Source organism: Phalangium opilio, unplaced genomic scaffold (genome assembly GCF_054372755.1).
Source record: "Phalangium opilio isolate 3A_F unplaced genomic scaffold, DU_Popi_V2 ptg000095l_1, whole genome shotgun sequence".
In the NCBI taxonomy this organism is placed as follows: Eukaryota; Metazoa; Arthropoda; class Arachnida; order Opiliones; family Phalangiidae; genus Phalangium; species Phalangium opilio.
In genome coordinates, this window is record NW_028324200.1 from 2,656,028 (window position 1) to 2,678,694 (window position 22,667).

General features: G+C 38.8%; 1 protein-coding gene across 1 annotated transcript; it reads right to left on the minus strand.

The window, feature by feature from the left end:
• Window positions 1-19,707: 19,707 nt before the first annotated feature.
• Window positions 19,708-20,193, minus strand: LOC149635073 (G2/M phase-specific E3 ubiquitin-protein ligase-like). Its single transcript, XM_089850934.1, has one exon. It carries the CDS (start codon window positions 20,191-20,193, stop codon window positions 19,708-19,710), a length of 486 nt encoding a protein of 161 aa, XP_089707060.1.
• Window positions 20,194-22,667: the final 2,474 nt, after the last annotated feature.

Here is a 22,667-nt window from a genome sequence, read left to right on the forward strand (position 1 = left end):
CGCGCGCGCGACGATTTACGCGCAACCAACGACGGAGCACATGTCGGATTTATAATTAATACTGCGGCAAACGATTTTTGTATCGAACGGACTTGATAATGGCGCCAATGGACGGGAGGCGATCCGGATTTGGTGACGGCCGATTTTGGTAGTTTTAGCGTCGAGGGACGAGGGGTATTCAGGTGGCACTACAGATCTTGGTTTGGTAACGCTGATGGTTTAGGTTTCTCTTTCGGCTCAAGTATCAGAACTGCTTCCCGGAGTAGGGTTAGGGCTCGTAAGTCTCCTCGTGGTCTTCCTTTTCTCCGTACAGCTTCGGCTGGAAGCTCAGTATAGTCCGTCCCGTGACTCCCGTCTCGTCCGTCCACTCCGCTTATCAGGTCTTATCAAGTGTGTGAACAGTGGGGCTCACACCCCTCTTATAGCATTTTCGTGTCTTCAGCAAGCGTTCTGAGGACCAATCATTAGGCGTCTTTTTAGGGTATTCGTGCACGAGGGGAACCAATCATTGTTGGTCTTTTGCCCGTGTTCTTAAGCGGGGCACGATCCCTGGGTACGCGCACGTGTTTACAATCTTTCCATATACTCGCACGTGTTTTTCGTTTCTTACAATTGACTACAATAACGCGAAAAACACTTTAATTACCATGACAAAAATAAAGTAATGCACTATGGCTTGGCCAGCCTCAATATTTTCTTTCTCAACAGGGTCGGGTTTTACGGAATTAGGTCGGATGTCTCTTGCCACCTCCAAATATGCTTAGTCATCCCAGTTAGGCCCAAGGTGAGTGTACACGGTCACCTTACTTTGTTTCTGACCAGCAGTAGCAAATATGACTACTAAAATAACCAATGCAACTTGAGGGTCGAAGTTCAACAAACTTTTACTAAGAGTTATTTCCCATTGCGCCTCCAATAAAGCATCCAAAGCCCAGGTGGTCTAAATAATTCCTTACAGGGTTTTGGACTTTGGTTTTTCTTGTATGCCTTGAATAGAGGTTAACCTGTAGAGATTAAAATTTTTAACTTACATTTTTGTGATAAAGAACCCAGAACTTCTGGATACTTCAAAGCGATCAAGAGAATGAAGTTGTTAGTCAGGTGAACGGAGTTTTTAGATTTGTTAAGAATAGTTATCGCAGACAATTGTACTGCCCAAATAACTGTCAAAATTGCTGTCAACAGGTAAATCTATGAACAAAAGAAAAATATATTTTGTTTAAGGTCTACTAGGCATTCTACATGATCTATCAGAACAAATATGGCTTCTAGGACAAGATGGACGTTACTTCGAAAGAAACTCAATTAGCAAACGCTGACACATAAAAGTATGACATCATTAAAAATAAGAAGAGGTATAATTATAAAACAGTAACAAAAAGAGTAGAGTATTGTCACGTCAGTGAAAGTACGAAGCAAATATTTATAAGTGAAAATAAGTATGTAAGTACCGGCTGTAAAACGTACTTGACGCGGGGAGATGTTCCCTTAGTAGGGGCTAAGAGTGGAGAAGCTAGATAATATAGCAGGGGCTGCATCTTAGGTCTTATCCGGGTTATCCCTCTCCTAATGCTTCCTCGAAGCCAGGACAAAGCGGTCTTTTATACCTTCCTCGCATCTGAGGTCAATTAGGAAGCTAGAGGACACGTTCGCACTAGCTCCTCAATCTATTCCCGACAATTTTTCGCTTTCATTATTTTATTATTTATGGTCAGTAGTATTATCTTGGTACTTTTTATCGAAAATCACGTATTTCAAAGGGAAATAATTAACAAAAGTGAAAAAGCAGACAAAATTTTAATTATTGCCGAACTATTACAGCTATTTTGGGACTGCTAATTTCAGCAAAAAGGGTTTTAGAAAAACTTGATGCCAACCCTCACTTAGAAAAATCCGTCCTTAAATGGAACACCCTGTCCTAACTTGATTAATTTGGCTCACAGAGGGCCTGACAACACTGCACTGAAGATAAAGCCCAACAGTGAAAACTATTACGTCATAAAATCCTAGCGCTTTGATCGCTCACATATTGCTACAGTTAGTAGCTCGAGTAATGCGAAGCGGTATCCAGACCTTGGCTCGAGGGACCATTGAGAGCAGGCTTGGAAAAAAGGTTTATATCTGAACTAGTCCCCCGGACCAGTGACCCCTGATGTCTTAAATATGAAACTGGTCCCGGGACCAGTGACCCTTCCCCTATTAATTTTTCTACTGGTCCCAGGACTTGTGGTCGTTCTCTCTTCTAAAAAAATATCTCTCGGCTTAGGGTTGTATACACAACTGGACTCCTGGAGTCGAAATTTATGTTAAAATGAAAATAATTAAAGAGGTCCCCATATCAATTTTTAATAAAAGTAGGAATTAATAAACTAGTCATTGGGACCAGTGACCCTCACGTTTTGAATAAAAAAAGTGGTCCAAGCTATTAATAAACTGGTTTTTGACCTGTAAACCTGTCTTATTTCCTAGCCTGATTGAGAGTTCAATAAACCCAGCGAGAAGTTCGCCCTGTACACCTGTTTCTCTCCGTATCCGAATATTACGGTGTTTACGTGAAAATGGACGGTGTGGAAAAATACCAGGGGACGAGAGGGGTTAAAATAATTTACTAAAGTGTGTGTATTCGCGCTACTTTTTGATTGAAAATTTTATAATCGAACAATGGATCTTTCAATCAGCGTGTTCCAAGTACAACACGTGTATAACACTACGAAATTATTTTTGTGACTTATTACTGGTAATTTGGCGACAAACCAAGTAGTTCAAAAAATGTATTTCATTTGCTGTATCGTAAAAACGTACCTCTAGGGTGAATGCCCCAAATATATCAGAACTAATATCGGTCATATACGGATATGCTGTTAACGTTGTAAAATAATCGTATTGCATCGGAAGCGATGTACTGTTCAAATCCTCCTTTAGGTAGCGTGTAAGGTCAGTAGCATCTTTCTAAAAAAACGTTAAATGCTTAAATTTAGATTTATTTGAAATCATACTTTTCTTACAACGCAAAAGAGATGGTTTTTGAATTCGTCAAACCTACAAAGAAACACTGAATTATTTAATGAAACCTACTATCTTACTAATACGATATTATTTCGAAATACGTGTGCCAGGGAATTAAAAATATCGTTTTAGATTAGGCTAGCCTAAGGGGTGAGAATATGAGACTTCCTCTCCGAGTGACGTATGCCACGGAAAGTTTCTGTTTAAGTGTGTGTGGCTGTTGTTCCACCCGAAAGGAGGGCGTTCACAGTTTGCAAATCAGAGCAAACGTGTTCGCCCTTTCCCGCCGCAAAAAAGCGTCAACGAAATTTGGAAAATTGTATTTCACTGTACGTTTGCTATTCCACAAGTCCAATCCCCAGTTTCACTACCTACTATTCCTACATCTACCTAGTTTCCCAACTTGTTACTGAAATTATTCTTTAAGTGGTCGAGACTAACTCACGAGTGTAACATCAGGAGTGTAACATCAGATTTTCAATACATGTTAGCCTTCTCATTTGATTCACTAAAAATAGCACGTGTATACTCACATCGAATGTGTTTTCAGATGGTCAAAAATCGCACTCTCATTCATTTCTGATACCTTTAAAAAATACCAAACATTATAACTGAATCAAAATTGACGATGGTTAAGCAATCATTTTGCTAGCCTCCCATTGAACCGAATTCATATACAAAAGAAATATACCAAAGTATTTTCGAAACTATAGATAGTTTTCACACATGGAGGATTCATACCATTTACACAGTGACAGTTTTTGTTAATAAATTATGCCTTTAATTTTTTTTAAGAGCAATTATTATAAATTAGTTACACTACTCTTCTCTAAATGGTGCATGAGCCGGCCCTAGGACACAAAATATTCGAATTAAAACTATTACTTTTATACCAATTTGCGCTATAGAAATTAATTACAAACTAGGGAATCTAAAAGCATATAGGAGAACATAGCTTCACTCCCCTTTTTAAAGTTAAATATCTTGAAAAGTTGAAATTGGCACGCACTATCTTTATAAAATTGAAGTGTGTTATTAAACTATACCAGCAACTATCTAGTTTAAACCAGGAATCACCTTGGAAGTTAGTGAAATAATCAGTCAAACCTTAGAAGAAACTGGGAAATGACATACAAGTTTTTAATAACATTCACCATCACTTTAAAAGTTGAATATCTTAAAACTGGCACGCACAATCTTGATTAAATATAAGTATGCATAAAGCGTATAAATATCTATCAGAAACTGTGTAGTTGATACCAGGAACTGTACGACCCTACCGAAACGTTATAGGTTTAAAGATTTCGGCTCCATCCCTCTCGCCTTAAACAAAATACGGACTGCGAACCTAATCCATCATTAAATATTTAACTCGCAAAAATTTGGGAATCATCTCTAGCGGAGCCCCGAGATATCTAGGCCCGTGCGTGTCGATTTTTATGTGGGGAAATTTCCAGTTTCACAGAGGAAATATTTTCACCCAATATGTGTTCTAGATGGTGCTTTTATTACAGTTGCGAAGGGGGTCTTCCATAAATTGTCGTTGATATTTTAGGGGCCAATTAAAAAAAATTTATGAAAGAGCAAGGTTTCACCCTTGTGTTAGTGCCATAATTTTCGTCATCCACAAACTTAAAATGTGAAAAAAGTCCTTGAAAAATCTAGTTTATTATATATTTACTTTTGTATTTGGTTTCGTAGCAATTGATAAAATTGCAATCAAAGTTTTGTGTTTAGAAAAGGCCTAGTTAAATTTTGTTTCGTTTGATGACGTAGTAAGGAGAAATTTTCTCTCTAGATGTCGCTCACGTGACGCCTGTTAGTGTAGTGTCGCCGCGTTAAGCCTATTTTATTCAGATTCGCGCGGAGAGTCTCGTGCGCTCGCGCTTGGATTTTCCGCGAGATGACGTGAGTGACGTAGCAAGGTGAAAATCCCGCCAAAAATCTTCTCCGCAAATTTGCTTTTGCCCCCCAAATTTCAAGTTTTCGATTTCAAAACGCTTTTTCTGTGTTTTTCCTCATATTTAAATATTGATCAAGCATATTTTTGGAATTATAAAAGTAAGGTTTTCTTTAGATTTGAGATAATTTTTAAACAACGGCACTATTCCTTTAAATTAACGTAATTGTTTTAGGGGCTATTTATTTTTTATTGAATCTTGATTTTGTGGACAACAAAATTAATTATGGGATTTTAATATGTTGTTTTTTAGTAAAACAAAACTTCTTGAAGTTGCTAATTCACAGTTTTATTATACCATAAGAGAAATTTTTTAGTCCCTCGCAACCTTTAATCTTTTTTCCATGGTTGTTTAATAAAGTTCTTCGGAAATTTTCTAAAACAATTTTTTACTATCCGCCACCTCGGTTTCACCGCTCTACGTCTATGTCTTGTCCTAATATTGTAGCAGTCGACGGGGTAACGAGGCTGTACTGTTTACCTCTCCGTGTGACGTAGTCCAGGAGAGGTTCTGTAACGGCCGTGTCTGTCCGTTGCTACACCGACGTGACCGCGTTCGCAGTTTGCGTATCGGAGCAAACGTGTTCCCAATTTCCGGACTGCATTGACAGGTCACAGAAATTTAGAAAACTGTATTACTCTCCGTTTGCTACTCTATACTTGAGTTCTCACACCACCATCTTCTGGTCTTCGTCCATCCCACATGGACACCAGTCTGTACATACTGGCTTCTAATCACCACCATCTTCTGGTCTTCGTCCATTCCACTTGGACACCAGTCTGTACATACTGGCTCCTAAACACTATCATCCACTGGTCTTCCGTCTACTCCACATAGACACCAATCTGCATCATTGGCTTCTAACACCACCATCCACTGGTCTTCCGTCTATTCCACATAGACACCAATCTGTATCATTGGCTTCTACTCCATTATCATCGTTTGGTATTAGGATATACGCGGCGATCAGCTAGGGTAACGAGAAACGTCTAGCCTCCCTAAGGTGATATCGCCACCAAAGATTTTCGCAATTGCGCTTTTTCCTTACTATTATAATGGAAACGAATCGTATATATACCCCAAAATTTGAAGAAAGCGGGCAAGAGGGGTACCCTTCACTTTAAACGTCAATATTAGCAAAGTTTGACATGATAATAGGTATACCTTTATTTTAATACGATTTAACTATTATTAATGTTAATTATTGAAGATTAAAATAATTAAAAAAATTATATTTATTTAAATATTAAAGATAAACCTCTCGTGCAAAGAGAGAGATTATCATCGCCTCCTATATCTACCAAGGCCCGTGCATGCGATATATTTCCTTCATTGCCTCCTTTATCTATCAAGGCCCGTGCATTGTGATATATTACATTCATTGCCTCCTATATCTATCAAGGCCCGTGCATTGCGATATATTTTTCAAAACAACAACCAAAATGGGAAGCTCCTCTCAGAAACATAATAATTTCTTTTCTCTGTATATGAAATGAAAATATGGATAATATTGAGCTCCTTCTTTAATGGTATCAATCCTTGCCTGTCTATTAATATTTTACGTAGGAGTAATAAGTTTTTAGCGAAGTCTAGAGAGGATAAACATAAGCGAGATTGTTTCGGAAAAAAATACTGCTTCCACCAATGGGTTTATACTCCTTGTTACTGTTGTATAGAGTAATCATGATAAAAGCTTAAAAAATTACGAGAGGACAGACCTTTTTTGTCCTCTTGTTTTTATTCTTAATAAGAATATAAAACATTTATTTTGTATAAAAAATTTTTTTGGTGATAAGATTGCTTTAGAAAAATCCAAACGGTTAGGCATTGGTAAAAAAGACATATGTAAGCTATTTGCAGAGATGATAATTTTTTTACATGTTTTAAATAAGACTGAAGCTTCCACTATTGTGTTTATACTCCTTGTTTGTTTGACTGAAAACCATCTAGGTGTAGATAAAAGTCAGACCGAAAATTTCTAAAATATATATTTTAAATCTAATCAGATGCGCCCACCTAGTTGAAAATAGACCTTTTAAATTTGGGGGAGCCATTCTTGAGAATTTTTCTTTGCTTGTAGGTTGTCAATTTATCTACCAGTAAATATTTGTGTTTGGAAGTTGGATATTAAGTCAAATTAAGTGGTTATAAAAAGCCAGCAGGTTTTTGCCGCTTCTTTTTGTGAGTATTTGATTTTTGTATGTAAAATGGAGGAAGATAATGTTGAGAGTAAGGATGAAATGCGGAAGCGCAAAGCGCGGGAAAGGATGAGGGCAAAAAGGTCGACGTTTTCATTGGATACTTTAGGTTAAATAATCTTCTCGACACGGAGAGGTAATATTTTGGTTTTCCCAACTTGTTACCTCTCCGAGTGACGTATGTCACGGAGAGGTTCTGTAACGATCGTGTGTAACTGTTGTTACACCCCCGTGACCGCGTTCGCAGTTTCCAAATCGGAGCAAACGTGTTCGCTATTTCCGAACTGCTTTCACAGTCACGGAAATGGCCCCTCTACTTGAGTTCTCACACCACCATCTTTTGGTCTTCGTCCATTCCACTTGGACACCAGTCTGTACATACTGGCTTCTATACACTACCATCTACTGGTCCTCCATCTATTCCACATAGACACCAATCATTCTCATTGGCTTCTAACTCCATCGTCATCGTTGGGTTTAAGACATTCGCGGCGATCAGTTAGGGTTACGAGAAACGTCTAGCTTCCCTGGGGTGGGTTGTCCACCAAAGGTTTTCGCAATTGCGGTTGTTCTTGCTTTAAACTGTAGTTCGACAACCTTATATACTACCTATTTGAGTAAGGCGAAGCAACCGGCGTATGTTTCATTTCAAACCCCAATATTAGTCAAGTCTCTCAAGAATGTTTAATTGTTCTTTATCAAAACGATGTAACGCTCAATAACAACAACTAACGAAGAAAATATTTAATATTAATTATATTTATTTTAATATTTAAGATAATCTTGTTTCTCAACTCAAAATTAATAGGGAAAGAGTTAAAAAGCAGTCTATGTTTTTGTCTGTGTGTGTCCGTCTATTGTTACACTACTGCGTCACGTTAGCAGTTCTCCTTGTGTTGATGTGTTAAGAAATCATACAGAACCTTAATATTCCCTTTTTCCATAATATAAAGTGAATATGTAGAAGTATTTTTCGTAATTATGATGCATTGAGTACTTTTGTAGCTTTAAAGCTCTGTTTCATTTTGATATTCCAAGGACATTTTTTTATATTATTATTTAAAATGGCTGTTTATATATTACTTAAGCTATACTGCATCTGTATATAGAATAATCCTTGCTTTAGTTTCAACGGTGCAGGGGTCTGCTAAGGGCAGAACCCACACTTATACCACTACGCTAGGGCCTGTATCCAGCGATACTCGTGCCGATTTATCGGTGCGTGTGACTGGTCAGGCTTCGAAACGTACCGTGCGACGTCGCCGTAAACGACAGATTGCTCGGGAAAAGGCCAAATCGGGGTCTGAAACGGTCTCCACCCCCGCTGGGGGTGCGGTGGCACGTGGCACCCAATTGAAGAGGCCTAGAACGGAGGACTCGACTCCCTCTCCTAGCACCTCGCAGGCGGCGGCAAAAAAGGCTAAGTCCTATAGTGACGCCGCCAGCACAGAAAAGATGGCCATTGTTAAAAAAGGCTATCCGAAGGCGGTCATCACGGAGGAAGACGTGGGCCCAATCCAGAAGGCGATTCTTGAAGCGTGGGAGCCGTCTACCGCGCCTTGCGAATTTTAGCCTGACGGCCGGGGCCCTGGTTTACTCCTGTGAGGATACGTTTACTGGTCAATGGCTGAAGGATAACTTAGCCTACTCGGTGGTGGGGGATGCGGCGCTCTCAGTAATGAGATCTAGCGAACTCCCTAAGCCGTTTAAGGTAATGTTCCGCACCAGGGACCAGATCACCAAAGAGCCGGCGGTGCTGTTCCGGCGCCTAAAGGCCCTTAACGATGGCTTTGCAACCGAATATTGGAAATGTATTCGGACATACGTGGACAGGGCAGTGCGGTACTGGGTACTGTCCATCGATGGCTCCTCATTGGAAGCCATTAAGAATGCTGGTTTCGTGGGCTTTACTGGAGTGGACAAGGGTTCCTTCAAACTCCTTCAGAACATGGAAACCACCAAAACCCCAGTAGCCGAGTCTATGACAGGGGGTGGGACTAGCGAGATGGGGATCTCGCTGTGGAGCTCGCTGGTGTCGCTCTAGGCTCAGAGGGTGAGGGGGTGGCTCATTCGGAAGCTTGTTCTTCCATGGATGAGTCCACCCTACTGGAAGAATCGGATGGGACCCTTCGGGATCCAGCCGATGTGCGTTCTAGTGGTCCTGGTGAGGGGGAGGATCTAGGGACTGGGAACTTGCCTGTCGGGGGGGAGGTGCCACTAGCCCTCTCGGGACCGATGAGGTGTAGCTAGGTCTCTTCTGAACCCCTCTCTTAAGGACCATGGGGACGCTACGTGCAATTCAAATCAATCTGCACCATAGCAAGGCGGCCTCTGCGGTACTCTGCAGGAGGTTCGCTATAGAGGGTCTTGATCTGGCCCTCATACAAGAACCGTGGATTTGCCATGGCAAAATCCTCGGTCTTGACGCGGCGGGGTCACTATTTTATGACCAAACTGCTGCTAGACCTAGGGCGTGTATTCTGGTTCGGAGGGATCTTTGCTGTATCTCTCTACCGCTGTACACGTCCCAGGACACGGCGGCCGTGAAGCTAGTCCTGGCCACTGGGCATGCCAATTGACTATCACGGCTGCCTCTGCTTACTTTGCCCACGACGCGGACTCTCTCCCGACAATTGAGGCGATCAATTTGGTCGATCAATGTGAAAAGAGAGGGGACAAACTAATCATTGGCTGCGACGCCAATGCTCATCACATCACGTGGGGCAGTTCTGACTGCAACAGGAGAGGTGATGATTTACTAGAATATTTAGTTGGTTGTAAACTCCATATTCTTAATCAAAACAATGAACCTACTTTTGTCACTTCTAATAGAAGGGAGGTCATTGACCTCACGCTAGCCACGGAAAACCTCGTGTCTTCCGTGTCTAACTGGCATGTGTCTAATGAGCCGTCTCTGTCGGATCATAGGCACATCTGCTTTACTGTCGCGACTACCTCTGTCCCGGCGGGGACGGAGATACGCAATCCAAAACGGACCAATTGGGCCGGCTATAGGGAAGACCTAATCCTACGCTACGGAGGGGGTCACACTCCTAAACTTACTTCACCTAAGGATCTTTATAGGGCTGCTGGTGACTTACAGTGCTCCATTATGGAGTCATTCCACCGGAACTGCCCACTTAAGACCGTCAACCGCTCGAGGCTTGTCCCTTGGTGGAACGCGGATCTCAGCCGGCTTCGTAAATGCACGCGCAGGCTCTTTAACAAAGCCAAGCGCACGGGTGACTGGGCTGGATACAGGCAGTCCCTTAACACCTACAACAGGGCCATTAGAGCGGACCTTCTGTGAGCAAGTCTCCAATGTCCCTGCCACGGCTAGGGTCATGAAGATCCTAGCGCACGACAACACACATCGGCTTAATAATATTAAGCTGCAGGAGGGTGTGTACACTAAGTCTGGGGCTGAGATTCTCAAGCACATGCTAGAAGTCCATTTTCCTGACTCTACTATAATCAATCCAACAAACCCCGACTCTCTCTACCCTGTCTTGCACAGGGCTAAGAGGGAAGACTGGCTTGTAGCCAGACAGGTTGTCACGATTCCCAAGCTTCCGTGGGCTGTCAACTGTTTTGAGCCCTACAAGTCTCCGGGACCCGATGGGGTCTTCCCTCTGCTTTTGCAGGAGGGCTTAGACCACATCGCCTCTCCGCTTTGCAAGATCTACAGACTCTGCATTGCTCTCGGTCACATACCTCGTGACTGGAAACGCTCTAGGGTCATCTTTATTCCCAAGCCCGGGAAGGCTTCCTATCTCGAGGCGAAGGCATTTAGGCCCATATGCCTGACCTCCTTCTTCCTCAAAATTCTGGAGAAGCTGGTGGACAGGTACATTAGAGACGAGGTACTTTCGGTAACTCCTCTCTCTTCTTCACAATTTGCCTACCAAAAAGGCAAATCCACTGAGACGGCCCTTCACGGCCTTACGAATTGCCTGGATAGGGCATTCGAGTTTCAGGAAACTTCACTGGCCGTCTTCCTCGATATTGAGGGGGCCTTTGAAAAGGTCTCTAGCTCGGTTATTACTGAAGCTGTGAAGAGATTTGGCATCAGCGACACTCTTGGCCGCTGGATCAAGTCTATGCTTACCGACCGCGAGGTGACGGCGTCCCTCCTTGGGGACTCTCTAGGGGTGACTACCAGCAGGGGCTGCCCTCAGGGTGGAGTGCTCTCTCCCCTGTTGTGGTGCCTGGTGGTGGACGAACTCTTGGGGAGGCTCGGGGGTGCTGGGGGCTGTAGCTGCTTCGGGTATGCGGACGATGTAGCGATAGTCTTTACCGGGAAGTTCCCGGATACTGTTACCGCACTTATGAGATCTGCTCTCTCTAGCGTGGAGCAATGGTGTCAGGCGGTTAACCTCACCGTTAATCCTGATAAAACTGTCCTTGTTCCTTTTACGAGGAAGATTACTAAGGATCTGTTCAATGATATCTCTTTCTTTGGCCAGGTCCTGACAAAGTCCTCCGAGGTGAAATACCTGGGGGTGACCTTTGATTGCAGACTCACATGGAAGCCGCATCTTGATCGGTGTATTAAGAAGGCCAAGATGCTCTTCTGGAGGACCAGGAGCTCTGTCGGCCAGACTTGGGGCGATAGTCCTTGGATCGATTCCCCGAAAGAAAAAGTAAACTACGTAACAATAGTTTCACGCAATTGATTATTAATTTCATTTGAACTTAATTGCAGTTACGTTAGACAGTGTGGGAAACTATAAAGTAATAAAAAAATACTATTGCAATAATGGCCTTTGAGTATTTGAAATGTTTTGCGTAAATTTTATTAAAATTACGGTAATATTTTAGAGGGTTAAGGTTAGGTCAAATCAGGTTAGGTTTGGTTGGGTTGGGTTAGGTTAGATTAGGTTTGGTTGAGTTGGGTTAGGTTAGATTAGGTTTGGTTGGGTTGGGTTAGGTTAGATTAGGTTAGGTTAGGTTTGGTTTGGTTGGGTTGGGTTAGGTTTGGTTGGGTTGGGTTAGGTTTGGTTAGGTTTGGTTGGGTTGGGTTAGGGTTTGGTTAGGTTATGTTTTGTTAGGTTGGGTTAGGTTAAGTTAGGTTAGGTTGAGTTAGGTTAGGTTAGGTTAGGTTAAGTCAGGTTAAGTCAGGTCAGGTTAGGTTAGGTTTGGTTTGGTTTTGTTAGGTTAGGTTTGGTTTGGTTTTGTTAGGTTAGGTTAAGTCAGGATAGATTAGGTTTGGTTTGGTTAGGTTATGTTAGGTTGGGTTAGTTTAGGTTAGGTTAGGTTAGGTTATGTTTTGTTAGGTTTGGTCAGGTAGGGTAAGGTAAGGTTAGGTTAGGTTAGGTTAAGTCAGGTTATGTTAGGTTTGGTTAGGTTAGGATTGGAAGTGGTAGGATAACCGATTTGCCATAATAATTTTATTTTCATTGAGGTCCTTGCATAATTAAAGCGGGCCTTTTCCAACAAATTATTTTTATAAAGATTCTGGAGCAATTAACGCTGCATTTATTCAGTTTCTTGAACAATAAATATATGCCTTTTCCAAAATATTAATTGTTTTACGGGTCATTTCAGGTTCGCTTTGATTCGGCTCGGTTACAATAGAGGCATCCTTTTAAACTTGGGATTTGACCATCACAGTATCATTATTTATATACGAAAGTGTACTGATAGACGCAAGCTTAAGGACAAGGGTATTTTCTTTAAACCAAAAGAGGTATTTTTTAATTCGGTTTTAAATTACGGCGTTAAAAATATATCTTTTAATAGCAATGAAAATTTTAAGATAATAAACCCGCACATTTTGGCTATATTCGGTCCAACGGGATTCGGTTCAATGGGACATTCGGTCAAATGGTATTCGGCCCAATGGGCCAGCAGCTTCTGTATGGCACGCCAAACCGGAAAAAATTGAACTAAAAAAAAATGAGAAAAGAAAAAAAGAAGGATCATTCATTGGATAATTAAAAAAATAAGGCCAACTTTTTTTTCCCCCAAGTCAAGCGAAAAAAAATGTTAATATTTTTCTCTAGCTGAAAACTAAAAAATCTGCCAGTTATAAATATATTTTAAGAAAAAATAAATGTTCTGAACAGAAAAATAAATGTTTTGAACAGAAAAATAAATATTTTTTTCAACAGAAAAATAAATATTTTCGGAACAAAAATAAATATTTTTTGAAAAGAAAAATAAATATTTTTTGACAAGAAAAATAAATATTTTTTGACAAGAAAAATAAATATTTTTTGACAAGAAAAATAAATATTTTTTGACAAGAAAAATAAATATTTTTTGACAAGAAAAATAAATAGTTTTTGACAAGAAAAATAAATATTTTTTGACAAGAAAAATAAATATTTTTTGACAAGAAAAATAAATATTTTTAGACAAGAAAAATAAATATTTTTCGACAAGAAAAATAAATATTTTTCGACAAGAAAAATAAATATTTTTCGACAAGAAAAATAAATATTTTTCGACAAGAAAAATAAATATTTTTTGACAAAAAAAATAAATATTTTTTGACAAGAAAAATAAATATTTTTTGACAAGAAAAATAAATATTTTATGAACAGAAAAAGTATATATTTTTCCACAGGAAAAAATAAATCTTTTTGGGTTAGAAAAAAATATTTTTGGGTCCGAAAAAAGTCTTTTTGGAACAGAAAAAAATATATTTTAGGAACAGAAGAAAAAAATCTTTTTGGAACAGGAAAAAAATATTTTAGGAACAGAAGAAAATAAATATTTTAGGAACAGAAGAAAATAAATATTTTAGGAACAGAAGAAAATAAATATTTTTGGAATAGAAAAACAATCTATTTGGAACAGAAGAAAATAAATATTTTAGGAACAGAAGAAAATAAATATTTTTGGAATAGAAAAACAATCTATTTGGAACAGAAAATAAGAAATTTTCGAAAGTGAAAACAGATGGCGCTATCAGCATCACAGTTTGATTTGTCCATGGACCAAATATACGAAAGGACGTATTATAAAGGGAATGTTTCTGTAAATAATTTTTTATTCGCTAATTTGTGGATGGATAGATAATGCCGAGCTCTACGCTATAAACTGTTTTGTAAATCCCATGGTTTATGAGACCCAATAATTAACCCGTATTTATTTAGTTTCTAGCATATTAGATTGTGAAATTTATAAGAGAAAGTGTTTATTTACACTTTCTATGAATGTATTGAGTTTATAGGACTTAAAAGGTGGGGCTGTGATTACTCACGGTATGGCTATTATATGAGAAAGCTCCATACCTTCCTGGTGAAAGCAAGAACATTGAAATTCCAAAGGGACGGGCAAACGGCCGCCTTCCACTGTAAAATCCAACCTGAGCATCGGGAGAACAAATGTGGCTGTGAAATTTGGTCCGGTAAAGACTATTCGTGCTTTGTGATTTTTCGTAAAAAACTTGAAAAGAATGGCACGACCTTAGCGGGGCCGTTTTTTTTTCTGTATGTATATATAAAGCAAACGTGCTATAAATAGTAGAGAAATCAAGTCCATTTACTGGTTCCTCTAGTAATTCAGCGTCCACGGTGGGACCTTTTTGCCTATTCGATGGATTCGTAAATTGATTCATTTAGTTTTTGCGTAAGTTTATAAGATATGTTCCATAAGTATGTCACTACCTATACTTCGTAATGCTAGTGGCTTAATGAGAGCTGGTTCAAGAACGACGTGAGAATTGACTACACTCGTTTTTGCAGTCCATCCTCCTATTTAGTCTATACTAAGCCTTTGACAGCGCCTCACCAGGCGTCGCTTTACGATAATCTATGACGTTTCGCCTACGTCACTTTATGCCAAACTCTCATTAACGAGTGACACACTTATGGAACATATCTTATAAACTTCTGGTTTTTGGCAATGAAACTGGGAAATTTTTAACTGTAGGGATTTTTTGCGATTACTATGGTTTTGAATAGGGAAGGTATTTCTCAAGAAATGACACGAATATTTAATGCATGGCCTTACCAATGTAGAGACTTGACGTGTTGCATAAAGAGCTTATTAATGCAGGGAGTTACTATGAGCAAGGTGTGTGTACTTTTTGTTTTTATATCTATACACTTGTGGTAGAAAAAAGAGAAAGAATATTTCACGGAAGGTAAAAAAACCGCGCCGATTGATTCCATTATTCATCTTATGACATCCCAATTTTTTTCAGCAACAAATTGAAATCGTAAATTTGTTAAGCTCCAGGGGAGTCACAGTTATTATAATCACTTATCTGTCAACCGCGCACGATTAATCGGGCAACATTCATATTATAAACATGTATATTCCGAAATATATACCATTGGGATTCATGCTAAAGCCCATCTTAACATTGCAAATTCCGGCTTCAAACAAAAACGTGTCCCAAGGAACAGAAAGTATGCCTAATTCTCATTGAACAGAAGTACAAAACTGACATTATCCTAATCAGAAGCTTGTGGATTTCTGTTCCAATGAAGAACCATCAGCCCCGTAGCATAAAAATACAGCTTATTGTGTCGGAAATAAGCACCCATTTAACACTATCGCGCTTGTTGCAACAAGCTTTATTTTCACTTTTAAAATCAGTAAATGGGCTACTGTAAAAACAATAGGCTGTCGTTAACGTTTATAGTTTCTATGCATTGCTTACCCCGTAGATGTAATATTTTTAATGTAATTCCATCAACTGAACTATACTTCTAATTCGAAATAGCAAATGTTAACCCCAAAGCGGCAAATGGGACTGGGCTTTGTTGCGGGAAATAAATGCGAGAATAATGGCAATCCAATACAACAAAAATACCCCATGCACCATCTACAAGCCTTGGCATTCTATTAGCCTTTAAATTAACTAAGATGGTTCTTACAATTAACAAATAAATAAATGACCCCGACAGTAACTAGTGAACATTTATCCCCTAAAATATTTGTTAACCGTAATAATAATAATATATACTATTTCATGCAGTATGGTTATTTTGACCGATGCGAGGTCTCCTAATTCTACACTACGAGGTATCCTCTATTAACTGATTAAGGCGTTTAAAGAGCGAAATCACTTCATGCGGCGAGCGGTGATAATTGACGAAAGTCTATTCGAGTCCAAGTTGTGTAGATGGGCTGGCGTGAAACGACTGCACTGCAACAATTGATGGGGTTATTTCCGGCGGCTAGGTTTTTCCTCTTTGAGTAAGGTGGCGACCAGCGCTGGGACTTCTTAATCGAGTTGGTCCTTAGTCTCGGTTCGGGTAGAAGGCAAGTGTGTCAAGCCCGTTCACACTGTTAGAAAAATGAGTCCAATGACTGTCCAAATTTGCACAAAGTAATCCAAATTTGGATGGCAAGTGATGTAAGGGTCCAAAAATGGTAGCTTTAATCCAAAAATGGATGCTTTCTATTCTAGGTGCTAAAACTATCCAAATTTGCACAAATAGTCCAAAATTTGGGTGGGAAGTGATGTAAGGGTCCAAAAATGGTAGCTTTAATCCAAAAATGCATGCCTTCGATTCTTGGTGCGAAACCCATCCATATCTGAACATAAACACCCTAGACTCGAACAAAGAGGGGTTAAGGTATATAAAAGGGTTAAGGTAAAAAGGGGGGAGCGAAATGATACTTGAGGATCACCTACATAAATATTTACCTATTTCTCATCAATCATTTCTCTTTATTGATAAGCAATTGCAGAAGTTAACGTAAAACACTGACACGTTAGATACAAAGCCTCTCCCCAGAAAGGTAAAAATCCACTCCCCTACAATATTTCAGAAAGTCACGCTTAAAACATCTTTTGGTCATTTACCTCAAAACGACTTCTTTGTTCCGTTTTTATTTACTAACGATATCAATACTCGTCACACATTAACTTTGGAAAGAGCTTCATGGTACTGTACAGTCTTTATTACTCGCTTTAAATAAACTGTGAAATATATCCAGTGTATTGACTTCACACCCAATCATCCTTACTCGTCCTATATAAACTTTGACTACGGATTTTTTGGTTAAGATAGGTTTTTCTCAAATATTTTATTAAAATTATTTGATATTATTTATTTTTATCGAGAGTTACTTATCATACTTTTAGTTGTATCGTTTTAAGAGAGGTTTTCCCTATTATCATTTGAACCTAGCTAATATTGACGTTTGACTTCTAGAATATACCTCTTTCACGAGTGTCTAAAAGACCACAAAATAGTGTAGTTAGATTGGGGATGACTGAAAAGAGAATAGTGGTCAGTGTACTTGCGATTGTACAGTTTTCCAATATTCCATAATTCCGTTAACTGTGAATTTTGAATACTTAAACTGTGAAATTGAGAACACTTTTGTTCAGATTAGGAATCTGCGAAAGCAATATCTTGGGGTGTAACAACAGACAGACAGGCACACACGAAGACAGATGGATGCGTCGAGAACAGAACATCTCCATAGCATACATCACTTGGTGAAGTAAAGAATCTAGCATCCATATTGGCTTCATATGAGCCCAATATCTTTCGACATTTGTTCAGTGTTATTTAGGTATTACACCAATATGGGCTAGGTATTACACCAATATGGGCTCGATATTAGTTGAATATGGGTTCAATATTAGTCCAATATGGGCTCGATATTAGTCCAATATGGGCTCGATATTAGCCCAATATAAGCTCGATATTAGTCTAATATGAGCTCGATATTAGCCCAATATGAGCTCTATATTAGGCCAATATGAGCTCGATATTAGTCCAATATGAGCTTGATATCGTTTAGAAATTTGTCCAATCTTGTCTTGAATTTAGTCCAATATTGGCTTGATATTAGTCCAATATTGGCTTGATATTAGTCCAATATTGGCTTGATATTAGTCCAATATTGGCTTGATATTAGTCCAATATTGGCTTGATATTAGTCCAATATTGGCTTGATATTACTCCAATATTGGCTTGATATTAGTCCAATATTGGCTTGATATTAGTCCAATATTGGCTTGATATTAGTCCAATATTGGCTTGATATTAGTCCATTATTGGGAGGATACTAGTACATTTTTGCCCACTTGCGTAAAAATTGGATAACATCCTGTCCATTTCTGGGTAATTGTTGATCCCTTAATAGATGATTCTGGATCCAATTTTGGATGAGACTCCAAATCTGGCTTATCATTTGACCGTCCCTTTTTGGACACAAATTACGTTATCCAAAAATAGACGAAAAACTGTGCTGTCTCAGAGTCAGCCGTTTGGATCCATTTACATCCAATTTTGGACAACATTTTTTAACAGTGCACATTACCCAACTTTAGTCAGCTGACAAAGCCGATCTGACCAGTCAGGCCAGATTGTCAGGCAATATGAACGTTTGACCCAACCGTACTATTGTCAGGTTCAAGCTCGGATTTTTATCGGGTAGGTAGGCGATTGGAGTTGGGCCGACTAAAGTCAGTGAGGGAGTAAACCAATTACAATAAACCTTGGCTATTGCGTCATAGGACACGTGCTGGTTTCCTTTCAGCTCTAGAGAGAGAACCGAGAGTATCGGCCATAATTTTATTGTCGATGAAAGCCTAGGCCATTTTTTAACATGGGTTAATTATTACGTTTTGATGGTTGTTCCTCCTTGAATATTATCAGTAGTAATATAGTTGGGAAGTTTCCTATATAACATCTGATATTATTGACCTTTATTATGTTCTGAACTCCAAAAAATTTGTGGGAATAGCTTTGATGCTCGTAAAGTAGTCGAATTTATTCAAGAATATGAGTTCATTTATAATCCAAAACAAATCATTACTATCATTATGTACCGCTTTGTACGTCCTTTTTGTTTCAAAGGTAGTCGGCCCGACTGGTTGGGTGGTGTGAACGATTGACCTGACTAGACTAAATTGGGTGACAAGTCGGCCTGACAAGTCTATGATTTGTCAGCTGACTAAAGTTGGGTAATAAGAACGGGCCTTAATCGACTTTTAAGCGTGGTCCAGATTCCCGGTCTCCATCAGGTTGAAGGTTCGATCGAAAGTATCGAAAAGAACTCTTTAGGATAGTGGTGGTAGTTTTAAAGAATAACAAGAAGGTTTACGACCGCATTATCAATATACTATTATCCCTAAAAGTAGGCCTACAGGCTACTGGAAATATTAAGAAGATATTATCTACTTATGTATATAGGGGATCTAATAAAATCAGCATATCGAATGTTTTATTTAGATATTTGGTTACAACGAACGAGCATACATAATATAAGACAAAATTAGTACGTTTTTCGGGCTTACAAGAGAAGCACTTTTTATGAATTAGCCAATAAAAATTGGTATTAGGAAACGAGCGTGGTTTTTATAAGAATTTATACTTCTTACTTACAAGAGAACCAGCGGAAAAATCGCCATTATTAAAAATAAAATCCCTTCCGTTTAGTTTTTAACATGAATATGAATTAAAGCTTTAGATGAACTAGGGAAGGAAATACTAAAAGAAGAAGAAGAAAAAAAATGAAATATCCTTTTATAGGTTAAATTCCTAAACGTCGGACGCAACTCAATTTATGAATTCCACCATAAATCGGTTTGGACAAAAATGGCTATTTGATATTTAACATTAAATTCGTCCAAAACCCTGGGTGTTAGTTATTCCGTAAATGAAAGCGTCTTTGAACTTTTCGTAGGTGTCACACCCCGTATGAAGATATAATAATAAGGAACAAGCGCAAGCTAAAGGCAGGCATTTCATGTCTATGGTGGCATGCGCTTCCGGGTGGATGAATTTAATGGAAGGGGGAAAATCAAACCCCAACGGAGGTATGAAGTCAAAACCAGAAACAAACTGCAGAAGTGTGCCCCAAGACATGTCGGCTATTCCATCTTCGCATTCGGTAAGGAACTCGTTGAAATATTCCACAGCTCTAATTTCATTTTCGTACTTGTTTGAATATTTTTCTGAATATTCAATATCTCTGAAAAGAGCAATGAATGTCCCGGCGGTAAGGGGGACGTCTTCAAAACACATTAACTTTTTTCCAGCATCAGGGTTTTCAACGAGAAAATTATAAACATCCAGGGTTTTCAAGCCTTCAATGAACTGCATCTCGTTATTACGTAGAAATAAACATTATCTTCTACAATTTGGTTTTTATCTTCAACTGTTGTGATATGCTTAGTGCTTCCTGCTAAAAATCTAAGATTATTTAACTTCTCAGTTTTCTCAAGAACTTCTTCTAACCAGTTCTTTGACGTCATAATCCATTATGTCCTCTACCGTAGGTTTCAGAAAGCGGCTTTCAAATGTGATGGATTGAAACGTGCTGAAAGCCAAGCATCTTAATCATATTCCGACATACGCAACGGCGAGACTAGCGATAACTCCCGCAAAATAATACATGTTACTTCTTTTGGCTGATGCGTCGAGATTTATCCTCTTTTCATGTTCTGGACCAATAAAAACTGAGGAATTGGCCAAAACTCTCGTTTTGGAACTCCAGCATCAACAGCTCCTTCCGAAATTTGATATTTATCGACAAAACGAACAGATATTTTGGCTTCGGGTTTAAAATATTCTCGCCTCAAAGCTCTCAAGGCACCATACAAAACACTCCTTCTTCTAACGTTAATTACCGTAGTTTGGCTAATGTCGATTTTTGACTGGATTAGGCAAATTACATCATCTAAGCTCAGTTGCTCCACTTCTTTGTGATAGTTGTGATCTCTAATGACTCTGTCTGTTTTTTTATCCAAGAGGAAAATGTCGGAATGATTTGAATCAGAATCATCTGCTTCTTCATCTGAGAAACCTTTCGTCAGGTCTTCGTAATATTGTACTTTCGGCTTCTTGATAAAGCAATCGTCCTCCTTTTTGAAATCTATGTCCAACGAGTTCGGCACTTCCTGAGAATGCGAATCAACCTGGCCTAGGTCTTCAGAAACTATGCTGCGACTGCTATTATAACTATCTTCTTCGTCATCTAATAGTAGTTTTTCTCGTGGAGAATTTATCTGTATTTGCATATTGGGTCTCAAATATATGGTACTTTTATTCTTCCATATTACACAGATCACATCTCCTGTAAGATTTCCACCAACAGCTCCCAGGTTAGGAGGTGAAAGAAAGCTTCCGCTGTTCATTATAAGCTCGAAACTGAAAAAAACATTTACATCCATATTAATATATTACTTAGATAGTTAGCCTATTTGATCCGCAATGATGTTAGGACAGCTCAATAATGTAGGATTTGGTTATTTGAAAGCCCAATGGTATTAGGATAGGTAAACAATGTTACGTTTGCCTATCAGAACCTCAATGGTAATAGGACAGGTATAAAAAGTTAGGTTTGACTATTTTAATTAGGCCAGATAAAGTTACGTTAGGTTATGGTGGTATAAATCGATCAAACACTATCCATTGTAGGTAGCACAATTAAATAACCAATGAAAAGACAGTACATGGATCATTGGGCTTAAGACATTCGCGGCGATCAGCTAGGGTTACGAGAAACGTCTAGCCTCCCTAAGGTGGGATCGGCCACCAAAGGTTTTCGCAATTTCGGTTGTTCTTGCTTTTAGCTGTAGTTCGTCACCCTTATATACTACCTCTTTGAGTAAGGCGAAGCAACAGGCGTATGCTTCATTTCAAACGCCAATATTAGTCAAGTCTCTCAAGAATGTTTAATTGTTCTTTATCACCGCGATGTAACGCTCAATAAGGCGAACAACTAACGAAGAAAATATTTAATATTAATTATATTTATTTTAATTTTTAAGATAATCTTGTTTCTTAACTCAAAATTAAAACGGAAAGAGTTAAAAAGCAGTCTATGTATAATCAGTGTGTGTCCGTCCGTTAGTGCACCGCGTTAGCAGTTCGCTTTGTTTTGTGGAAAGAAACCCTACAAAACCTTAATATTTGGTTTGCTCATAATGTATAATTAATATATGTAAATATGTTTCGTAATTTCGATGCCTTTAGTGGTTTTGTAGCTATAAAGCTCTGTTTCATTTTGATATCCCAAGAATATTTTTTATATTATTATTTGAAATCGATGTTTATATATTACTTAAGCTATACTACATCTGTTTATAGCATAATCCTTTCTAAAGTGATTTCAAGAAGAATGCGACCATATTGGCCAAATGAACTTTTATTTGTCAATAGGCCTAGTGAACCAAAAAGTAAACGCTTGGGTTTGGTTTTCGTTTCAGTAATGCAGAGACATTAGCGGCTCAGAGTGGGCCGAAAGTTAAATACACTTTTAAATAATTAGGCTTTGATTTTATAATCATGGTGGAAACCTGGGCCGCGTTTTGCAAAGCTCAGTGCTGTTAGCAGTGTCCTACAGAACAGGATTTTGTTGTTGAATTCTAACGTCACAGTGCTCAGCACTGAGCCAGCGTGGCGTGAAACCAGTTGATCACGCGAGAATTTTAAGAGACATGTTAGTTTCTAATTTTAATTATAAAACTTGTTGTTATCTATCTCTTTAAATATGTTATCATACAATTTTTGTTAAGCCTTGGTACCTTGCACGCTTTATTGCGCCAGCGTCATTTCTAAAACACCGATGACCG

Coding starts and splice junctions, on each gene's coding strand:
- LOC149635073 (XM_089850934.1), bottom strand. CDS start 20,193: ATGCAGTTCATTGAAGGCTTGAAAACCCTGGATGTTTATAATTTTCTC.